The sequence below is a fragment of the Sapajus apella genome, unplaced genomic scaffold (genome assembly GCF_009761245.1).
Source record: "Sapajus apella isolate SASKATOON/1434 unplaced genomic scaffold, GSC_monkey_1.0 scaffold194, whole genome shotgun sequence".
Classification (NCBI taxonomy): Eukaryota; Metazoa; Chordata; class Mammalia; order Primates; family Cebidae; genus Sapajus; species Sapajus apella.
This window is the reverse complement of record NW_022437134.1, coordinates 685699-705615: the sequence shown is the minus strand read 5'-3', so window position 1 is coordinate 705615 and position 19917 is coordinate 685699. Positions and strand designations below refer to the sequence as shown.

Below are 19917 nucleotides of genomic sequence, written 5' to 3'. Positions count from 1 at the left end.
TTTTTTTTTTTTTTTTTTTTTTTTGAGACGGAATTTCACTCATGTTACCCAGGCTAGAGTGCAATGGTGCGATCTCGGCTCACCGCAACCTCCGCCTCCTGGGTTCAGGCAATTCTCCTGCCTCAACCTCCTGAGTAGCTGCGATTACAGGCACGTGCCACCATGCCCAGCTAATGTTTTGTATTTTTAGTAGAGACGGGGTTTCACCATGTTGACCAGGATGGTCTCGATCTCTTGACCTCGTGATCCACCCGCCTCGGCCTCCCAAAGTGCTGGGATTACAGGCTTGAGCCACCGCACCCGGCCAAGTTTTGCATTTTTAGTAGAGATGGGGTTTCACCATGTTAGCCAGGCTGGTCTCGAACTCCTGACCCAAGGCAATCCGCCCACCTCGGCCTCCCAGCTCCCAAAGTGGTGGGATTACAAGCCTGAGCCACCACGTGGGGCTATGTAAGTCTTAAATTCAATTAAAACAAATGTAATCATGTCAACTGTTACCTTCTACCTATTTTCTCTAAATCTTTTTAAAAATATGATGAATATGTAATATACTCAGAAGGGTGTTCTAGGCTGGAAACCTTGTTTCAGATGTTAGCTGACATTCTGAGTGGTGGGTGGGCAGCCAATGCTGGATACATTACAAACAAGACCCCTTAAAGCCATGTGGCCATGTGTCCTGAGGACACACACAACCCGTTTGTCCCTGCTGGCCCAGCATAACTGGCCTTCTGCTCTCAAAGGGTCCTGGTTCAGATTACATGACCTGGGCACCCTGCCTTAATTGTAACGCCTCTTCCAGTGCAACTTCCAGAACTCATAAACGGTGACTTGACACTGTCTTTTGAGGGGATTTGTATCCTATCTCTTGGTTTCCCCCAGTTCCTTTTCATTATTAGGTTTGTTGATGTCCTGTAAATTTATGGATAAACTATAGTAAACATTATTCTTTTTAACTAGCCACAGTTGATCATTATAGAAAAGGCATAGTGGAAAAACTGAATTCAGCCGTATGGGACCATTACTTTGTTAAGCTGGTCTGATGTCAAGTGCTCCTCTCAGAAGCCTGCAGGTGAGGTGCGGAGCCAGCCTTGGCATGCGGTCCAGAGCTGTGTGCGGTCACTCCCCTGCAGGGGCAAGTGCACGTTTGCTCTAGGAAAGAGGTGCAGTAAGAGCCCCGACAGCCCTGTGAAGTAGTGGCAATGACAGGAGGTACGGGAGAAAGCATCCTACAGGTATAATTCACAGGATCCAGACTGGAAGAAGCACTGCAAGACAAACAGCTTGTTTTCCTACAACAGAACACTGCAAGGGGAAAAAGAAATTTAAGAAAAATGCTGGCCTAGGTGCAGTGGCTCATGCCTATAATCCTAGCACTTTGGGAGGCCAATGTGGGAGGATCACTTGAGGCCCAGACCAGCCTGGGCCACATAGCGAGACCCTGGCTGTACAAAACATGGTTGTAAAAAATTAGCTGGGCATGGTGGCACACACCTGTAGTCTCAGCTTCCTGGGAGCCTAAGACAGGGCTCACTTGAGCCCACAAGTTCAAGCTGCAGTGAGCTATGATCACACCACTATACTCCAGCCTGAGCTGCAGAGTGAGGCCCTGTCTCTTAAAAAAAATTCAAATTTAAAAAATTTTTTAAAAAAAGGAATACTATCTAGTCACAACATACAGCCTTATTTGGGTCATAATGCAAGTAAACTAGGGAAGAAATGTCAAGACAGTTGAGGAAATATGAACACTGACAATAGTTGGCAATATTAAGGAATTACTGTTAATATGTTTAGTGTTTTAAGGGATATGGGTGTGTGTGTTTGGGTTCTGCATGAGTGTGTGTATGTCTCTGTTGTGCATGCATGTGCCTGTTTCTTTGTGTGTGTGTGTGTGCATCTGTATGTGTGTCTTAGTCCTTTTCAGCACATATGCTGAAGTAGGTTCCAATGAAATGAAATGAGGAAGTGCTGCACAGGGAGGCTGTCCCCCCAGCAGAGAGAGCAGCTCTCTCCCCTCCGCACAGAGGAGGCGGCTCTGTGGTGGAGAGTCCTCATGAAATCCAGTGGGCTTCTCTGCTGGAGTGAGTTCACCAGTCTCCCCGTTGAGAAGTGTGTTTAAATTATTCAGTGAGCCTCTTTGATCCTATCTGTTGAACTGTGTTTTGTTTTGCTCTTTACAGACAGAAGTGTTTGTAGATGCTGGGCCACCTTCCAAAGCAATAAAAGGCCCATCCTTGAGCTTCTGATGTGCCCAGCATGTTCTAGATTCTAATGGGCCTAGTTTGTTGCTGCAAACGAAAAGGGAGAACCTGTGTAGGAGGCAGGCTGCTGCCAGCTCCACAGCTCTTGAGAGTCATGGAAAGGCAGTGTGCTGCCCTGCTCACCTGCACTCAGCCACTTCGTCCCCTCCTTCCCACCAGCAGCTTCAAAACACGTTTCCTTTCTCAGGAAGTTCAAAGGCACAGATGGATGTTTGGAGATCTTTGCTAATATCTGAATTCAGGAAATTCAGGATGCTTAAAATGCCACTAGTGTCAGAGCAGGGCCCAACCCTTCCACATTCTCCAGGTCCTCAGCGAGCCTTCCCATCAGCTCCTCCTTGGGGTCTGAGCTGGCTCTGGGCACCAAACAGCGCCAGATCTCAGCCAGAGGCAGCTCTTCACCAATGACTCCTGTTAACAGGGTTCTAAACAAGCCTCTTTTTCTTATTTTTTCAGAAGAACACGAGCTGCCTGTGGACATGGAAACCATCAGCCTGGACAGAGATGCAGAGGTAATGCTGCCTGCTCAGCCCAGCCTCAGGGGTGCAGTGACAGACCACCCTGTCAGGTTATATTGTATGAGATTAGAAAGTTAGTTCCCTAGTTCATGTTTTTCATGCCAGTGATTATTATCCCACGTCTGTTCAACCCTTGAGGATTGTGTGGCAGATGAGATGCCTTTGACCTATACATTGTCTGGGTCTAGTGATTACAATACATGGCCGTCCTGACAGCCCCAGGCTGTATATGACTGGTCGCTGGGCCTCCTGAGCCCACAGTGTGTCTCTGATGGGGACGGGATGGGGTGCGTCTCCTCAGAGCCTGGGCATATGTTTTGTGCGTAGAGGATCTAGGGAATGAGAAAGATGTCAGGTGCCAATCATTTTGAGGGTTGGTTTTGCATAGGACTAAGTGTAAGTCAACACTAAACCAAAGATCCACCACAGCACACCCTGTCACTGACATCTGTCTGCTGCAGGCCCACCTGGCACTGCCTCCCCCACCGTTGCCCACTGCCAGGCCTCCTTTGATCGCTCCTCTTCTAGGACACAGGTCTCCAGCCACTTTGCTATGGCTGAGTATAGGTTTCTGCTTTGTTTCAGGATGTTGATTTGAATCACTATCGCATTGGGAAGATTGAAGGATTTGAGGTACTGAAGAAAGTGAAGGTGAGAGGAACTGTCACAAGGGAACTATGGCACTACCTGTGGGATGTGGATGAGTCCGGAATTGAGCAATCAGTCCTAAGCTGGGGTCCTTGTCCCAGCCTGTGGGAGGTGGGGCTGACTCCACCTTGTGGAAGCCTTTCTCTGCTGGGAGCGTAGTGGGTGTGAGACAGCAGTCAAGGGGTTTGAGGTACAGCCCGGGGCTTATCGCTGTTGAGCTGAGGTGACTCCTGACTCTGGCCTGCCTCATTTCTGCGCCTGTGTTCAATTAAGCCCTCACCGAATTTTACGGCCCTCAGTGCATCTCATTTGAATTTGTTTCTCAAAATTGAGCCCACCAAGGGCTCTTAGGCTCTGCCAAGAGTGGCAGATATCCACACGCCAGGCCAATGCCTCCCTCCCTAACTAGGCCTCTCGGTGTGGGGCCTGCCTTTGCCTCCTGCCTCCCTTTGGGTTCCTGCTCTTCCTTAGGGTGTATGGAGGAATTCTAGCTTAGTGCCCTTGCCCACCTGCCTCCCAAAAGTCAGCGCCTTTCTAGGAAACAACAGAAGAATAAAGACACGTCCTTCCACCAGAAAGGCCTGTCCTGTGTCCTCCAGCACAAGCTGAGGCCTTCTCATGGCCTCCCCCTTGCCTGTGTCAATTGTCCTTTTCCCATCCCCCAGACTCTCTGCCTCCGCCAAAATTTAATTAAATGCATTGAGAATCTGGAGGAGCTACAGAGTCTTCGAGAGCTGGATCTTTACGACAACCAGATCAAGAAGATTGAGAATCTGGAGGCGCTAACAGAGCTGGAGTGAGTCATGAGACCCATAGGAGAACGTGGTGGGGAGGCCACTGGGTGGGGGGTGTCCAGTCTCTCCAGAGCCAGCCCCCTGCTGGCTCTTGGCCCTTGAGAGGCTGCCTCTGCCACAGGGTCCTGCCCTGCATCTGAATCCCAGGCCTTTGCCTGCCATGTTCAGGGATCCAGGAGGCCGGGTCAGCTTCATGCGTGTCTTCACTTTCCTAGACAATCCTGACTTGCAAATTAAATCTCCGGTGGGAAGGCTGCAGTGGGGACTTCTGGAAAGCCTCCATTCACGGATGATACTGAGATCAGTAGAGGAGAACGTTAATCCAAAATTTCCTGTTGCCTTTTGAATTTTTTTTTTTAATAAAAAAAAAAGTGACATTTCTAAAATAAGGAGTTAGGCCCTCAGCCAGGTGCAGTGGTGCACACCTGTAATTGCAGCACTTTGGAAGGCCACATTGGAAGGATCACTTGAACCCAGAAGTTTGACGTAGCCTGGGCAATATAACAAGACCCTGTCTACAAAAATTAAAATTTAAAAAGGAGCCAGATCCTAGTTATAACTTTACCTGGATTTCTGCCCCTTTGCTGCTCATTATTTTTGTTTGTTTTGTTTCTAATTCAATACTTATCAGGTCCCTTCTGTGTGCGGAGCCTGCTGCGAGGTCTTGTCACTGGCACAAGTGTGAATGAAACATAGTTTCTGCCTCAAATACCATGCTGGGAGCCAGGGCATCAGGAGCCTGTAGGCTGCCCCTGGCTTGCTCCGGGCTCCTGGGCAGCCTCCAAATCTCTCATGATAGCATCAGTGTGAGCCAGGCACTAGCAGGGCACAGTCAGATCCCCAGCTCGATAGTGACTGCAGTCTCCTGATGGGGATGCCACCTCTAAGGTGGTTGTGAGTTCTATGAGACCTATGCTCATGTAATTTTTTTTTTTTTTTTTTTTGAGACGAAGTTTTGTTCTTGTTGCCCAGGCTGGAGTACAATGGCACAGTCTCAGCTCACCACAACTTCTGCCTACCTGGTTCAAGCAGTTCTCCTGCCTCAGCCTCCCAAGTAGCTGGGATTACAAGCATGTGCCACCACTCCTAGCTAATTTTGTATTTTTCGTAGAGACAGGGTTTCTCCGTGTTGCTCAGGCTGGTCTAGAACTCCCGACCTCAGGTGATCCACCCGCCTCGGCATCCCAAAGTGCTGGGATTACAGATGTGAGCCACTGCGCCTGGCCACTCATGTAATTTTTTTTTTTAACTGTTTTGCTTGTTCTCAGGATTCTAGATATTTCTTTTAATCTGCTGAGAAACATCGAAGGGGTTGACAAGTTGACACAACTGAAAAAACTCTTCTTGGTCAACAATAAAATCAGTAAAATTGAGAACTTAAGCAACTTACATCAACTACAGATGCTAGAGCTGGGATCTAACCGCATCCGGGTAGGTACAGACAGCCCTGACTGGTATATTCAGGGAGAGGTAGCTAATGGGTTGTGTGTGGGCTCGGTGGGTGTATGTAGAGTGCATGGTGAGCTTAATTTTTCTTACGATGCTGTGATTTTTTTCATGAACAGGGAAATTATTATTTTTAAAGAAATGCTAACTAGAAGTCAGTATCAGTAAGCCCTAACTGAGTGGTCTAGCCTTTCTTCTGCACGTAGTTTTCAGTTGCTCTTCATCCAAATCATGATTCTAAATCACACCATTCCCAGTTACATTCTGCCCGAGATGAACCAACCTACCTGAACGCCTTGCTTGAACCTACTCATGGTAATCTCTGGAATGCTTCTTTGAGATGCAGGTTTCCCAAGCCCAGCAAAGTGATCACTTGAAGTGAACTGATGTACATACCAGGGGCTTTAGAAAGTGTCTTGATGCTGACACACTCCCGAAGGCAGTGCTGAGTTGGGCCTTCCTTCCTAGACAGCTTCATACTCCTGGAACACAGTCCCCAACAGGATTAGATCTGTTCTCCAGGATCCATTTGACCTTGAAAACCTGGGACAAAATGGAAATAAGAGACTTGAAAGGTGATCTGGTGTTCCACAGAAGCAGGATCGAGCCTTCATCTGCTGATCATCACCACTGTCATGTGCTGGAGGGGAACCTGGGAGGGCGTCCCAGAAGCACTGACGTTGGGGGTGGATCTACCAGGCAGAGAGGAGGCAGGGTTCCCATGGGCAGGGAGGAGGACTTCTGTCAGCTAGAAGAGCACTGGAGCCCCATGCCCGGCTCCTAATCGGGGTCATGGCCCAGAGCCTGTGCTTCTCCTGGCCTTGCTTAGTGGCTCCAGCAGGTGTTCCCGAGCACGCCTGCCCCTGCCCCATGTTCCCAGATGCCCCTCGGTTTGGTTTCTGGAAGTATGATAGGATATAGTATTATATATCCTGGGCCCCTGAGAGCTTGGACAGGACACAAACCAGGGGAGGGTGGTTTGGCAAGAGTCTCTTGACAGTTATTGTTATAGACCTCATGGCCACAAATAGCAAAGCAGCACATTTAAGAGAGCAGCCCAGATGTCTGCATTTTATCAAGTTTCTCACTATGAAACTTTCCAGGGGAACAGTGGCTCATCACAAATTAATGCCAGCTCAGCATGTGAGGATGCCCCCACCCACGCCAAGTCCTGTGGTGGTGTGTGGATTAGCACAGCTTCCCTCCTGGAGTCCCCACCTGAGTAGCATGCACCTCATCTGGTTATTTTGTGTCTGCTGAAATATTTAAAGAATGACTTGTTCTGAGAGAGAGCAAACTGACAGAGGAAAGAAACTGAAGTCAAATCAATAAACAGTCGTTAAACAGCCTGCTGTAGGCAAGTCACCGTGGGGAGGCCAGACAGGGCAGCGTGGTCTCTGCCTCTGGAGGTTTATGGCTGAATAGAGGAGCACACCATCACAGCAAGGAAGAGCCGTGCAGGAGAGTGGAAACTGGGCAAGAGGGGGGGCAGAGTGCTATGGGGTGAGGGCCCCCCAGGAATCCTAAGTGAGGGCCCTGAGATTTCAAAGACTTGGGGTCAGAATGCCCCGTACTTCACTTCTGTAGAGACCGAGGCTCTTGATATGTTAATGTGTCACCTCACAAGTTTAGAACTGGAAGGGACTTTGGAATCTGCTGGTCTATGGATTCTAAGACTGTTCCTCAGAACCCCAGAAAATCCAAGGTTGGGCGTGAGCTCAAGACAGTCTTGGATTTGCCACTGTTGTATTCTACCTTCAAGTAAGATTTCCAGTGGAAATCTTAGCAGAGACACCACTAACCACACATCTCAGAGCTGAAGCCCAGACAGCTCTGCCCCAGTCCAGGTACCTGCCGGCTGCCTGGCACAGCCTGCCAACTGCAGCACTCACTGCTGTTCTGTCCCTTCCACAGGCAATCGAAAATATTGACACGTTAACCAATCTGGAGAGTTTGTTTTTGGGGAAAAACAAAATTACTAAACTTCAGAACCTGGATGCGCTCACCAACCTGACGGTCCTCAGTATGCAGGTACGGAGCTCCTGCAGGCCCTGGCAGGGCAGCGCTGCCCAACACAGCCTTAGTTTCATCCTTCACTGCCTTCACAACTGGCATTTTGTTTCACCATCAGTGCGCCATTGAAACCTTAGATGCCATAGACTTTACACACACATGTGCCAAGCAAAAACTTAATTCTCTTTTGTATTATTATTTTTTACTTTTTTAGAGAAAGGGTCTCTTTATCTGTCACTCAGGCTAGAGTGCAGTGGTGCTGTCATAGCCCACCGCAGCCTCCAACTTCTGGGCTCAAGCCAGCCTCCCACCGCAGCCTGCCAAGTAGGTAGGACTACAGGCATGTACTACCACGTTTGGCTAATATTTTGTGGGGAAATGAGGGGAAGAGATGAGGTCTCACTGTGTTGCCTAGGCTGGTCTCTTAACTCTTGATCTCAAGCGATCTTCCTGCCTTGGCCACCCAAAATGCTGGGTTTACAGACATGGGCCACTACTCCTGGTCTTGTTTTTTTTTTTTTTTTTTAAGAGACATCTCACTCCGTCATCCAGGCAGGAGTGCAGTGACAGGTGCAATCATAGTTCACTACAGCATCACACTCCTGGACTCAAGCAGTCCTCCCTCAGCCTCCCAGGTAGCTGGGACTACAGGCACACACCACCATGCCTGGCTGATGTTTGCATTTTTTGTAGAGAAGGAGTTTCCCTATGTTGCCCAGGCTGATCTTGCACTCCTGGACTCAAGCAAACCTCCCGCCTTGGCCTCCCAAAAAATGTCATTCTTTTTTTTTTTTTTTTTTGAGACGGAGTTTCGCTCTTATTACCCAGGCTGGAGTGCAATGCCGTGATCTCGGCTCACCACAACCTCCACCTCCTGGATTCAGGCAATTCTCCTGCCTCAGCCACCCGAGTAGCTGGGACTACAGGCACGCGCCACCACGCCCAGCTAATTTTTGTATTTTTAGTAGAGACGGAGTTTCACTATGTTGACCAGGATGGTCTCGATCTCTTGACCTCGTGATCCACCCGCCTCGGCCTCCCAAAGTGCTGGGATTACAGGCGTGAGCCACCGCGCCCGGCCAAAAAATGTCATTCTTAAGTGCCATGCCTCCCCCGCCACCCAGTAACAGTCCTAGATGGAGTTTAGCCAAAGGGGACTTCTTTAGAAGGTGGGGCTTATCCTAAATTCTAAAGTGTTTGCCTCAGTTTCTTCCATTGCACAGAGAACATCAACCTTGTTAGACCTCTGCATTTGGGAGTTGGTAAGCACTTGAGTGTGCCTATGCTTGTGTTTACCTTTTGTGTTGGAAGCAAATTAGCAGAGTTGGACCCTTGAAGTGAGATGGAACAGAGTGCTGTGGGGCAAGGCCCAGTGTGGTGGTAGCTGATCCCCTCGACTGACAGTGAGGGGCGTGTGAAAACCACTCTTAACCCTTGGTGACGCAGAAGTTTGTCGGGCTTCTTTTAAAAAGTTCCTGGCCTGGTGCGTGGCACTTTGGGAGGTTGAGGCGGTCAGATCGCTTGAGCCCAGAAGTTCAAGACCAGCCTGGGCAACATAGTGAGAGCCCATCTCTAAAAAATTAAAAATATTTTTATAAAAAGTTATTAGATCGGGCATAGTGGCTCATGCCTATAATCTCAGCAGTTTGGGAGGCCGAAGCGGGCTGATCACTTGAGGTCTGGAGTTCAAGACTAGCCTGGCCAACATGGTAAAACCCCATCTCTATTAAAAAATACCAAAAGGCCGGGCGCGGTGGCTCACGCCTATAATCCCAGCACTTTGGGAGGCCAAGGTAGGTGGATCACGAGGTCAAGAGATCGAGACCATCCTGGTCAACATGGTGAAACCCTGTCTCTACTAAACATACAAAAAATTAGCCGAGCATGGTGGCGCGCACCCGTAGTCCCAGCTACTCAGGAGGCTGAGGCAGGAGAATTGCTTGAACCCAGGAGGCGGAGGTTGCGGTGAGCCAAGATCGTGGCATTGCATGCCAGCCTGGGTAACAAGAGCAAAACTCCGTCTCAAAAAAAAAAAAAAAAACCAAAGAAAAAATTACCCAGGTGTGGTGGCCGCCTATAATCCCAGCTACTCAGGAGGCTGAGGCAGGAGAATTGCCTGAACCCAGGAGGCAGAGGTTACAGTGAGCTGAGATTGTGCCACTGCACTCTAGCCTGAGTGACAGAGCAAGACTCCATCTGGAAAAAAAAAAAAAGTCGTCAGGCACAGTGGCTTACGCCTGTAATCTCAGCGCTTTGGGAGGCCAAGACGGGCAGGTGATCACAAGGTCAGGAGATCAAGACCATCCTGGCTAACATGGTGAAACCCTGCCTCTACTAAAAATACAAAAAAAAAAAAAAAAAAATTAGCTGGGCGTGGTGGTTCATGCCTGTAGTCCCAGCTTGTTGGAAGGCTGAGACAGGAAAATCACTTGAACCCATGAGGCAGAGATTGCAGTGAACCAAGACTGTGCCTGGGCAACAGGAGCGAAACTCCATCTCAACAACAACAACAAAGAAAATAAGTTACTTTAAAATATTCAATAATTTTTTACACTTTATTAATTCAGGTAAACCTTCACCAAGTGTATCTTTTAACAATGAGTTCTTTTTTTTTTTGGTTTGTTTTTTGAGATGGAATTTTGCTGTTGTCGCCCAGGCTGAAGTGCAGTGGTACAATCTTGGCTCACTGCAACCTCCACCTCCCGGGTTCAGACAATTCTCCTGCCTTAGCCTCCCGAGGAGCTGGGATTACAGGCATGCGCCACCATACCCAGCTATATTTTTGTATTTTTAAGAGAGACCAAGGTTTTACCATGTTGGCCAGGCTGGTTTCAAACTCCTGACCTCAGGTGATCTTCCTGCCTTGGCCTTCCAAAGTGCTGGATTTACAGGTGTGAGCCACCGCACCTGGCCTAACAATGAATTCTTTATCTAAAAAACATGTAATTCCCAGCTGGGCGCAGTGGCTTACACCTATAATCCCAGCACTTTGGGAGACTGAGGCAGGCGGATCATCTGAGGTCGGGAGTTCGAGACTAGCCTGACCAACATGGAGAAACCTTGTCTCTACTAAAAATACAAAATTAGGCCGGGCGCGGTGGCTCAAGCCTGTAATCCCAGCACTTTGGGAGGCAGAGGCGGGTGGATCACGAGGTCAAGAGATCGAGACCATCCTGGTCAACATGGTGAAACCCTGTCTCTACTAAAAATATAAAAAATTAGCCAGGCATGGTGGCGCATGTCTGTAATCCCAAGTCCTCGGGAGGCTGAGGCAGGAGAATCGCTTGAACCTGGGAGGCAGAGGCTGCAGTGAGCCGAGAGCATGCCATTGCACTCCAGCCTGGATGACATGAGTGAAAGTCCATCTCAAAAAAAATGATTCCCATGCATGAATTTCTGCTCAGTACAGGAGGCTCAAAATTTTGATCCTCTTTTTCTTCTACCTGAGTCCATTCCAGCATGTTTTAAGTGAAATGCTCTATTTTTAGAATTCTTCAGGATTTCCTAAAAGCCGTTTCTTCTCTCGTCCTTTGTGTTGTGCTGACGGCTGCATGCTCTCCCTCTTGCAGAGCAACCGGCTGACCAAGATCGAGGGTCTGCAGAACCTGGTGAACCTGCGGGAGCTGTACCTCAGCCACAATGGCATCGAGGTCATCGAGGGCCTGGAGAACAATGTAAGACACCCGCTGTCGGTCTGGGGCTGTGTGGGCGGTGGGCAACAGGCAGGCAGGCAGCTGGCCGGCCATCACACACCGGCCTCTCGGGCCAGTGTCAGGAAGATGACCTGCCTCCAGAGGTTTATCGGAGAGACCTTCCCATCCTGAAAACTGAGGGGCCCCTCCTCATACTAAGAAGTGCCTGTCGGCCCTCTGCCCTGAGTGTGCCTTGAAGGGCTGACGCTTTCTGTGGAATTTCAGCACAGGCATCTGTAGGCTCCCTCAGTGGGGCAGCATCCGCTGCACACCACCATGCACTGCAGGCATTTTGCAAGATTTGAAAAAAACAAACCCAACCTGCTCATAAGGGGCCCTGTACTACAGAGGGTGACTGGTACCCCTCTAGGCCACTGACCTTCTGCTGATGGCCCCACTGGCCAGCCTCTACTTCCCAGCCCACAGAGGGCACAGGACCAGCTCTCAGTCCCAGCCCCCTCCTCCTCTTAGAGCATGAGCAGCTTCCTCCTCCCCCATTCCTCCCTGCCTGCTGTCCACACCTGCCCTCGCCTGTCCATGCTCCTTCCACCCTCCCCAGCCCTTCTCCCTCAGGCACAGGCCGGCCTCACACTGAAAGGAAGTATGCCCGCAGAGGCCTCACCTGCCCACCTGCTTTGTCCCAGTGCAGTGTTCAAGAGAAATAAAAGACTTTTTCTCATTCAATTTTACTTGTTTTTTTCCGTTTTGTTGAATTGCCAGCAAATATAACTAGATTGGTCTATGAACATAGCATTTCAATCTCATTAAAGGGCTTTGTGCCTCAACCCAGGGCCTAGTTGCCATCAGTAAATTTCACCAACTCCTGCATAAAATTTTGGAAAAATTCAAATTTGCCTGTGGAAAGTTTGGTCACCTTCCTCTGACTTTGCAGTGAAATTAAAAGCTTATAAAACCAGCATACAAACCAAGCGTTGACCTGTGTGGTTTAGAGTGGTAAGCTGAGACATACCTGTGGTGGAACAGCACTGGGGGCTGTGGAAGGGCCTGGGATTAGGGCCAGGTGGGATGCGCAACAGGGAGCCCATGCTCAAGGGAGCCCCAGTGCCCTCTTGCACACTGGCCACCCAAGCCGAGGCCCCGCAGTCACCACCAAGCGCCCACCGGGAGACAGACAGTCTGCATCGCGTTCCGATAAGCAGCCAGTCCCAGGAAAACTGGAAAGAAGTGTCATTCAGAATTTTACCAGTAGCAGTGCTACACCGCGATCTTGGTTAAACACCAGATTATTCTTGGGCCTCTGAAACAAAACAGAAAAAAAAAATTGTTGCCTTAAAGGTAATTACGTTATTGTAATCTTCATCATGATCAAATGTGACAGTCTTCCCTCTGCCATATTTTCACTAGAGATCAGACAAATACTTCCTCCTAAGTTTTGTCTCTTAATTTATCCGGAATTTATTTTTATAGTGGGAAATAAGATAGTAAATGTAGTTTTGTTGCAGATGGGAACTTAGACAGTGCCCCTCCCCAGTGCTTCGCGACTCCTGTCTTCTTCTGCAGTGTCTCCTCCAGCTCTGGGCTCTCTCCTGTTAGTCTAGAATATGCTTGCAGTGGTCCCTGACAGGTGTAACTTCTGTGGCATTGTCATGCCTTTGATGTACCTGCCCTCCTCACTCCGTTCCATCCTTTTTTTTTTTTTTTTTTTTTTTTTCTATATATTTTAAGCAGTTCTTATTAGTTTGCTTTTAGATGAGTTTTCACAACATTGTCCAGCTCCCTAGAAGAACGTGAAATAGCGTTGAGTGCATAACTGAATCCTGAGCTTAGAGGTCAGAGACCAGTTCTGACAGCCAGAGCCCATCACCACCTCAGCCCCTCCTACTGAGCCTTGGTATTTGGACCGCACGAGGCTCAAATCCTGCTGTGTGTTCCAGGCCACTTTCATTTTACCAGTTTCTGGGCTTGCATACCTGGTGACTATGAGCATCTCAGAACGGTGCAGGGTTCAGGGGAAGAGCTGCCATCTGTGCTAGAGAGGCCTGTCCCAGCCCCGCTGCCAGGCAGTGTGTCATTGGACTGCCCACAGTCCTGTTTTCTGCAACATCTCCTGAAGCCCTGTTTACTCTGAACCTGCCCCCCTGAGCTCCTCCCTCACACGTTGTTGCTGTTGGTACTCTGTGAGCAGAACTGACCAGGGCGCCAAGATGGGGTGGTTTGAAGGCACCTCCGGGCAGCATGTCGCGCATAGCCTGCTGGAGAGTGGTGTCGGACTTGACATCGCATCTGGTGCCCGCAGGGGCACTGGGCAGCAAGGGTGGTGCAGCCAGAGGCCACAGCCATGGCGCTTTTGAATTGGGAAAGCCACTGGCTGGGTACATTTTGGGGGAGGCAGGGGAAGGAGTGTTTGCTTTTGAAACATTTTTAAGCTCCTTTAAAACTTGGAAGGCTTTGGAATTAGAATACCAAAAAAATGCAGTAGAAAACCAAGGGAGGGGCTTGGGAGGCAGCAGGGCATGAGGGCCGAGCAGGGAGTTAACTTTGTCAGAGGCTCTTGGACAGCTTGTAAACATTCTCCTTTTTATGAGAAAAGTATTGCCCAGGCTTAGCTCATGTATATTGGAAAGTGAGTATCTGGTGTGCTTTTCACCAGATGTAGAAGATCCTAAAAACACACTCTAGTCTCCTGGTGGGGGACACACACCCTGCAGCAGGTACTCAGCAGGCCCAGCACCAGTCCTCAGGACCCGGCCCTCAGCACAGCTCCTTTCTCCGCACTCGTGCTTCTGGCAGCCTCTTCCCAAACAAGAGTGTGGGCCTGGGGTCCGAGTCTTGCCTCTCCCACTGCTACTGTGTGCCTGGGCACATTCTTAGTCCCACTGAGTCCCAAGTTCCTCATCCCTAAATGAAAAGAGGAACTTTGTTTTGAAGATTACTTGGTCGTACCTTTCCTCATGACGAGCACTGAGGAAATATTACTACAATTGTCAACCTTTCTTCAGAGCATCAGGGGGTTACTCAGTTCTTGCTGGGACCGTCAGTCTCTGGGAGCACTGGGCTTGGAGTCTAACACAGTCTCAAATCCCAACAATCAGAAGAGCTTAAGGAGGTAGCTGGGCAGGCTCTGATGGAAACACTGTCCCAGGGAAGGCTGCAGGAAGCAGGCAGGTCTCGTCACCCTCTGTAGTGTACCCTTGTCCTGTGAGAGCAGAGAGGGCAGCGTGCTTGCAGCCCTAAGCTCAGCGCCTGATACTACCTGTGTGATCAGTCATGCAAGTCACTGTTGATCAGAGGTAATCCAGGAAACATTTTATTTCCTTTTTTTAGAATAAACTCACCATGTTGGACATTGCATCAAATAGAATCAAAAAGATTGAAAACATCAGCCATCTAACAGAGCTGCAAGAATTCTGGGTAAGTTTAATACACACTGGGGTTGACGACACTTTGACTAAACTGGTCTCACTGATTAAAATGTCATATGAATAAATACAAGGATCTCCCGTAAGCCTTCATGCTGAGTGACTCCGTCACGTCATGAGATTTGGGGTGTGTAATCTTACAGACTTGTATTCGGTGTTGTCTGTGCTCCTCAGAGCGTGAGCCACGGATCAGCAGCGTTGGCATAGCTGGGGATCTTGTCAGAAATGCAAAGTCCTGTGTCCCACCACAGCTCAGATGCAAACTGAGTCAAAATCCTTGCTTTGTAAGACTCCAGGTGATTGCAGTACATGCAGAGGTTGGTGAAGCCCTAATCTAGGTATGGTTAGAACCTCAAATTGTCATTTGACTAAATAGTTTCCAAACCACAGCAGAGAGGCAGACACATTCTGTGCAGGTATATTCCAGCACAACAAGGAAATGTTGGATGGGTTTCTGCAGTTAGTCTTCTTGGAGTTTGCCTTGTATTTGCCTTGTGGTCACAGATAGGTTTCAGGAGTAGTGTTGCGGAGTCAGTAGGAAGAAAAACAACGTAAGAAGTTTTTGCAATTCCTCCAAAGTGGTTGGGAAATGATCCCCAAGTTGAAGTCTTCAGTGTTAGGATTCCCTTAGGGAATTCTCCCAAGGCTTATTGCCTTTCCCCTAGCATGTGGCCCCTGCAGGGGTCATGGAACAGATGTCACTCTGTGATGCTGTGAATGTCGTAGTGTCCTCAGATACATTCAGTCTACTCCAGGATTCATGCTGTGTAAGGCATCATTCTTCCTTGTCTCTCCTCTAGTTGTGCTGCTGACCCTGCTAATGTCTGTGCGTTTTCCTTTCCCCATCTCAAAAGGTTTCCCTAGAACACAAGTGGCTTGCTGCAAATGTTCCTTGCCCCTTATTGGTGACACTGAGTCTTGAGTAGTGTCATGATGTGATACCAGAGCACTTCTGGGAAGACCAGAGCCAGAATTTGGCAGGGGATAAAGATGTCCCAGGCCAGGGGGAGCCTCCCTGAGTCCAGGTGGGTCTGTGTGCAGCCCACCCTTGAAGGAAGGTGTGGCTGGTGGTAGGCTGGTTGGATCAGTGCATAGGGAGTTGGCAAAGAAGCCAGGGAACTACACAAAGAAACCAAACAGCAGGAATAAGGAGTCCAGAGACAGAGGACTAGGTAACAGGGAAAGAGCACCTGGCAAAAAATTAGGGGGCAGGTTTGGGAAATGAGCTAATACTGAAGCAGTGTTCCCGAAGCTTAGGATTCCTTCTGCATGCCCTGCCTAGGAACAGAGCAGGGGGCACAGAGTGCTGAGACCACAGACAGGGGCCAACCTGGGCACCACAGCTAGCAGGAAGTCAGGCAGGCTGGTGACCAATCACTAGGGGTCAGGTAGTGCCTGACCCTGTAACACAAAAGAATCCTGTTGGTTAGACCACCAAAGATAGTAAAAAATAGCCAGAATTTGCACAGCACTTTAATGGCATCCAGACTGCTTTCCATTCTCATCTAATTATCACAGCAACCATGTAAATAAGATCGTATTACCCCATTTTACAGGTAAAGAATTGCATTCCAGGAAGGAAAGTTGGAAACCAGGAACTCTCAAACTCAGTTCCATGCTCGTATCACATTTGAGATGCACATCGTTAGTCTCTAAAGAAGAAACAGAAAACCAGTCTTAACAAGTTTCTGGCAACCCAAATACTATGTTTATTGATTTTTCTGTCTTTGTTCTTCCAATTACTGAGAGGAGAATGTTGAAACCTTGCAACTATTATTATCAGTGGATCTGTTTCTCCTTTCACTTCCATTAGTTTTTTGGTTTTTTGTGTGTGTTTTGAAAGTCTGTTATCAGGTGCATACACATTTTAGGATTAAGGAATTCTTGATGAATTGATCCATCTGTCATATGAAACGTTCTTTATTGCTGTCCTCTTTATCCTTGTCCTGGAAGTATATCTTGTCTGTTACAAACATAGTCACTTCATCTGTCTTAGGATTAGTGCTCTCATGGAATCTTTGTCCATCCATTTACTCTTAATCCTGTGCCTTTATAATAAAAAAGTGCTTTTTGTAAAAAGTATATAACTAGGTCATGCTTTCTTATCCAGTCTGGCAATCTCTGCCTTTTAAGTGGTGTGTGTAGACTGCTTATATTTAATATAATTATATTTAAGTACTTTTTGTATAATGGTTGAGTTTAACTCTGTCATCTTAGTACTTGATTTTTATTGTCTCATCTATTATTTGTTTACTCTTTCCTGCCTTCTCTTTGGAGTCAGTTTTGTATTTTTTAGTTTTTGGCAGTCTATTTTAACTCTGTTATAGGCTTGTTTGCTATACCTCTGCACTAGTGTTTTCTTGTTGTTTGTTTGGGGGGAGGGTTTTTGTTTTAGTGATTCGAATTTTAAAATGCATTTTAAATTTATCACCATCTATATATTTTACATTTAAATATCTTATAATCCCTATGATACTTTATCTTTTAAAGACATTTTAAAATGGCCAGGTGCGGTGGCTCATGCCTGTAATCCTAGCACTTTGGGAGGCTGAGGCAGGTGGATCACCTGAGATCAGGAGTTCAAGACCAGCCTGGCCAACATGGTGAAACCACGTCTCTACTAAAAATACAAAGCTTAGCTGGGTGTGGTGGCACATGCGGGTAGTCCCAGCTGCTTGGGAAGCTGAGGCAGGACAATTGCATGCGCCTGGGAAGTAGAGATTGCAGTGAGCTGAGATCGCACCACTGCATTTCTGACTGGGTGAAAGAGCGAAACTTTGTCTCAAAAAAAAAAAAAAAAAACACAAGAAAACTCACTTATGTTACCATTTCTGGCATTGTTTATTCTTGTGTGTGGATCTGAGTTTCCAGCTGGTATTTCCCTCCACCTGAAGAACTGTATTCTTTGTCGCTGTGCATTCTGTAGTAAACCAACCCTTCAGATTTCATTTGTTTGAAAAATCTATTTAATTTGCCTGCATTTTTGAAGTTGAGTATTATGCATACACAATTCTAGCTTGACAAGGTTTTTTTTCTTTTTTTAAGCACATTAAATACTTTGTTCCTTCATCCTCTGGTTTGCAACTATCCCTCTTTTTTTTTTTTTTTTTTTTTTTTTTTTTTTTCTTGAGACGGAGTTTTGCTCTTGTTGCCCAGGCTGGAGTGCAAATTGCATGATCTCCACTCACTGTAACTCCGCCTCCCAGGTTCCAACAGTTTTCCTGCCTCAGCGTCCCGAGTAGCTGGGACTACAGGCACCCGCCAGCACACCTGGCTAATTTTTGTATTTTTAGTAGAGACAGATTGCACTATGTTGGCCAGAATGGTCTCGATCTCTTAACCTCATGATCTGCCCACCTCAGCCTCCCAAAGTGCTGGGATTACAGACTCAGATCGAGACTCTGTCTCAAAAAAAAGAAAAAAGATGGGATCTTGCCCTGTTGCCCAGGCTGGTCTTGAACCCCTGGGCTCAGATAGTCGTCCTGCCTCGGCATCCCAAAGTGCTGAGATTACAGGCATGAGCAACCGCACCCCGCCCTGGTTTCCATCGTTTCTAATAAGTCAGTCATTTTTATCATCTTTTTTTCCTCTGGCTGCTTTTTTAAATGTTCTTTTTAATCATTGTTTCTTGTTGTTTTTTTTTTTTTTGCAACTTGAATATAATGTGCCATGGTGTCGTTTATTTTCTTTGATGTGTTAGGGATCACTGATCTGTGAATTTATAGTTTTCATCAAATGGTGGAAAAGTTCTGGAAATTATTTTCTCTAAAAGTTTTTCCGCCCTTGCGCCCGAACTCATTTCTCTCTGCAACCCTCCACCCTGTTCCACCCTCAGGCTTTAATCTTGCCGCTGTTTGTACCATTTCCACTGCTAAATGTTCAAGATCATGGTCTTTGCATCTGTAGTATCCAATCTGCTGTTAAGCCCATGTCATGAATTTTTTATTCCAGATACTATATTGTTTTCTCAGCTCTAAAAGAACATTTAGGTTTTTGTGGGGGGTTGTTTGTTTGTTTTTGGGTAAATTATCTTTCTGTTAGATTCATGTTTTCCTTTAAGTCCTTCTTCACGTCTTGTAATTTTTTATTAGATCCTGGGTTTTATGATGTTAAATTGTTGAATGTCTGGAATTTATGTTTTCCCTCAAAGCATATTGGAGATTAACTGACAGTTGAGTTACAGCTTGATCTTTTTTTTTTTTTTTTTTTTTGAGACGGAGTTTCACTCGTGTTACCCAGGCTGGAGTGCAATGGCGTGATCTCGGCTCACCGCAACCTCCGCCTCCTGGGTTCAGGCAATTCTTCTGCCTCAGCCTCCTGAGTAGCTGGGATTACAGGCACGCGCCACCATGCCCAGCTAATTTTTTGTATTTTTAGTAGAGACGGGGTTTCACCATGTTGACCAGAATGGTCTCGATCTCTTGACCTCGTGATCCACCCGCCTCGGCCTCCCACAGTGCTGGGATTACAGGCTTGAGCCACCGCGCCCGGCGATCTTTTTTTTTTTTTTTTTTTTTTTTAATTGGCTCTGTCTCTGCCCATGTTCTCCTGCCACAGGAACATGCTTGCCTACATGCAGAATGCAGAAGCTTGGTCCTTTTGAGGCTTGTTTTGAAGCTTTATTAGAGTACATCTAAATAGCCTGCCCCGTAAGATTAATCTAGCGCTATTTTGAAGCTGTGGCCCTCCTGGGATCTCTGGTGACTGTCCTGTGAATGTAAGTTCTCTCCACTGTGGTTGGTGGGAACACAAACTTGGACCTGCCGTGGGTGAGCTCTGGGCTCCCTAGTAGATGTTCTTCCACCAGCCTTTAGCTTTTCACTCTGCCTAGCACGGCTTCATCTTCAGTCCAGGATTCAAGAGGACATCGTGTGCGTTTCTGGAGGCTTTTTCCCTACAGAGCTCACTCCTGTCTGTACATTCTAGCTCCCTCTGCCTCCCCAAACGACAGTCACCATCTCAACTCAGTGCGGCCACCAGTCTCTGCTTGGGTTCCCCCTCCTTGTGATCCAGAAAGTTACCCCAGGCAGAAGGCCAGGATGACTTTACCACCCACCTCGTTTGGTTCCTGTCTCTCAGGAATCACTGCTCTGTGTTGCTTGTTGCCCAATGTATAAAAACAATTGTTTCAGATATTCTGTCCCGTTTTCTAGTGGCTTGTGACAAAG

The 19917-nt window shown here is 47.6% G+C and overlaps 1 protein-coding gene and 1 long non-coding RNA gene across 4 annotated transcripts in view; one reads left to right on the top strand and one right to left on the bottom strand.

Moving 5' to 3' along the window:
* Window positions 1-19917, top strand: part of PPP1R7 (protein phosphatase 1 regulatory subunit 7) — a 32108-nt gene that overhangs the window by 7439 nt on the left and 4752 nt on the right. For 2 of the 3 annotated variants that reach the window (XM_032269547.1, XM_032269545.1), the window contains 7 exons: window positions 2715-2770; window positions 3362-3427; window positions 4090-4220; window positions 5487-5649; window positions 7579-7695; window positions 11247-11351; window positions 14655-14741. In XM_032269547.1, the coding sequence (XP_032125438.1) occupies window positions 2715-2770; window positions 3362-3427; window positions 4090-4220; window positions 5487-5649; window positions 7579-7695; window positions 11247-11351; window positions 14655-14741 (725 nt within the window). The remainder of the gene's footprint in view (window positions 1-2714; window positions 2771-3361; window positions 3428-4089; window positions 4221-5486; window positions 5650-7578; window positions 7696-11246; window positions 11352-14654; window positions 14742-19917) is intronic. The other variant, XM_032269546.1, reaches the window with a different exon arrangement.
* On the bottom strand, window positions 1598-18709 carry LOC116543737. The gene is made up of 4 exons (XR_004265683.1): window positions 18562-18709; window positions 4595-4598; window positions 3715-3718; window positions 1598-1610 (listed from the first exon to the last, which is right to left on the bottom strand). It is a non-coding gene; the product is annotated as an uncharacterized LOC116543737 (long non-coding RNA).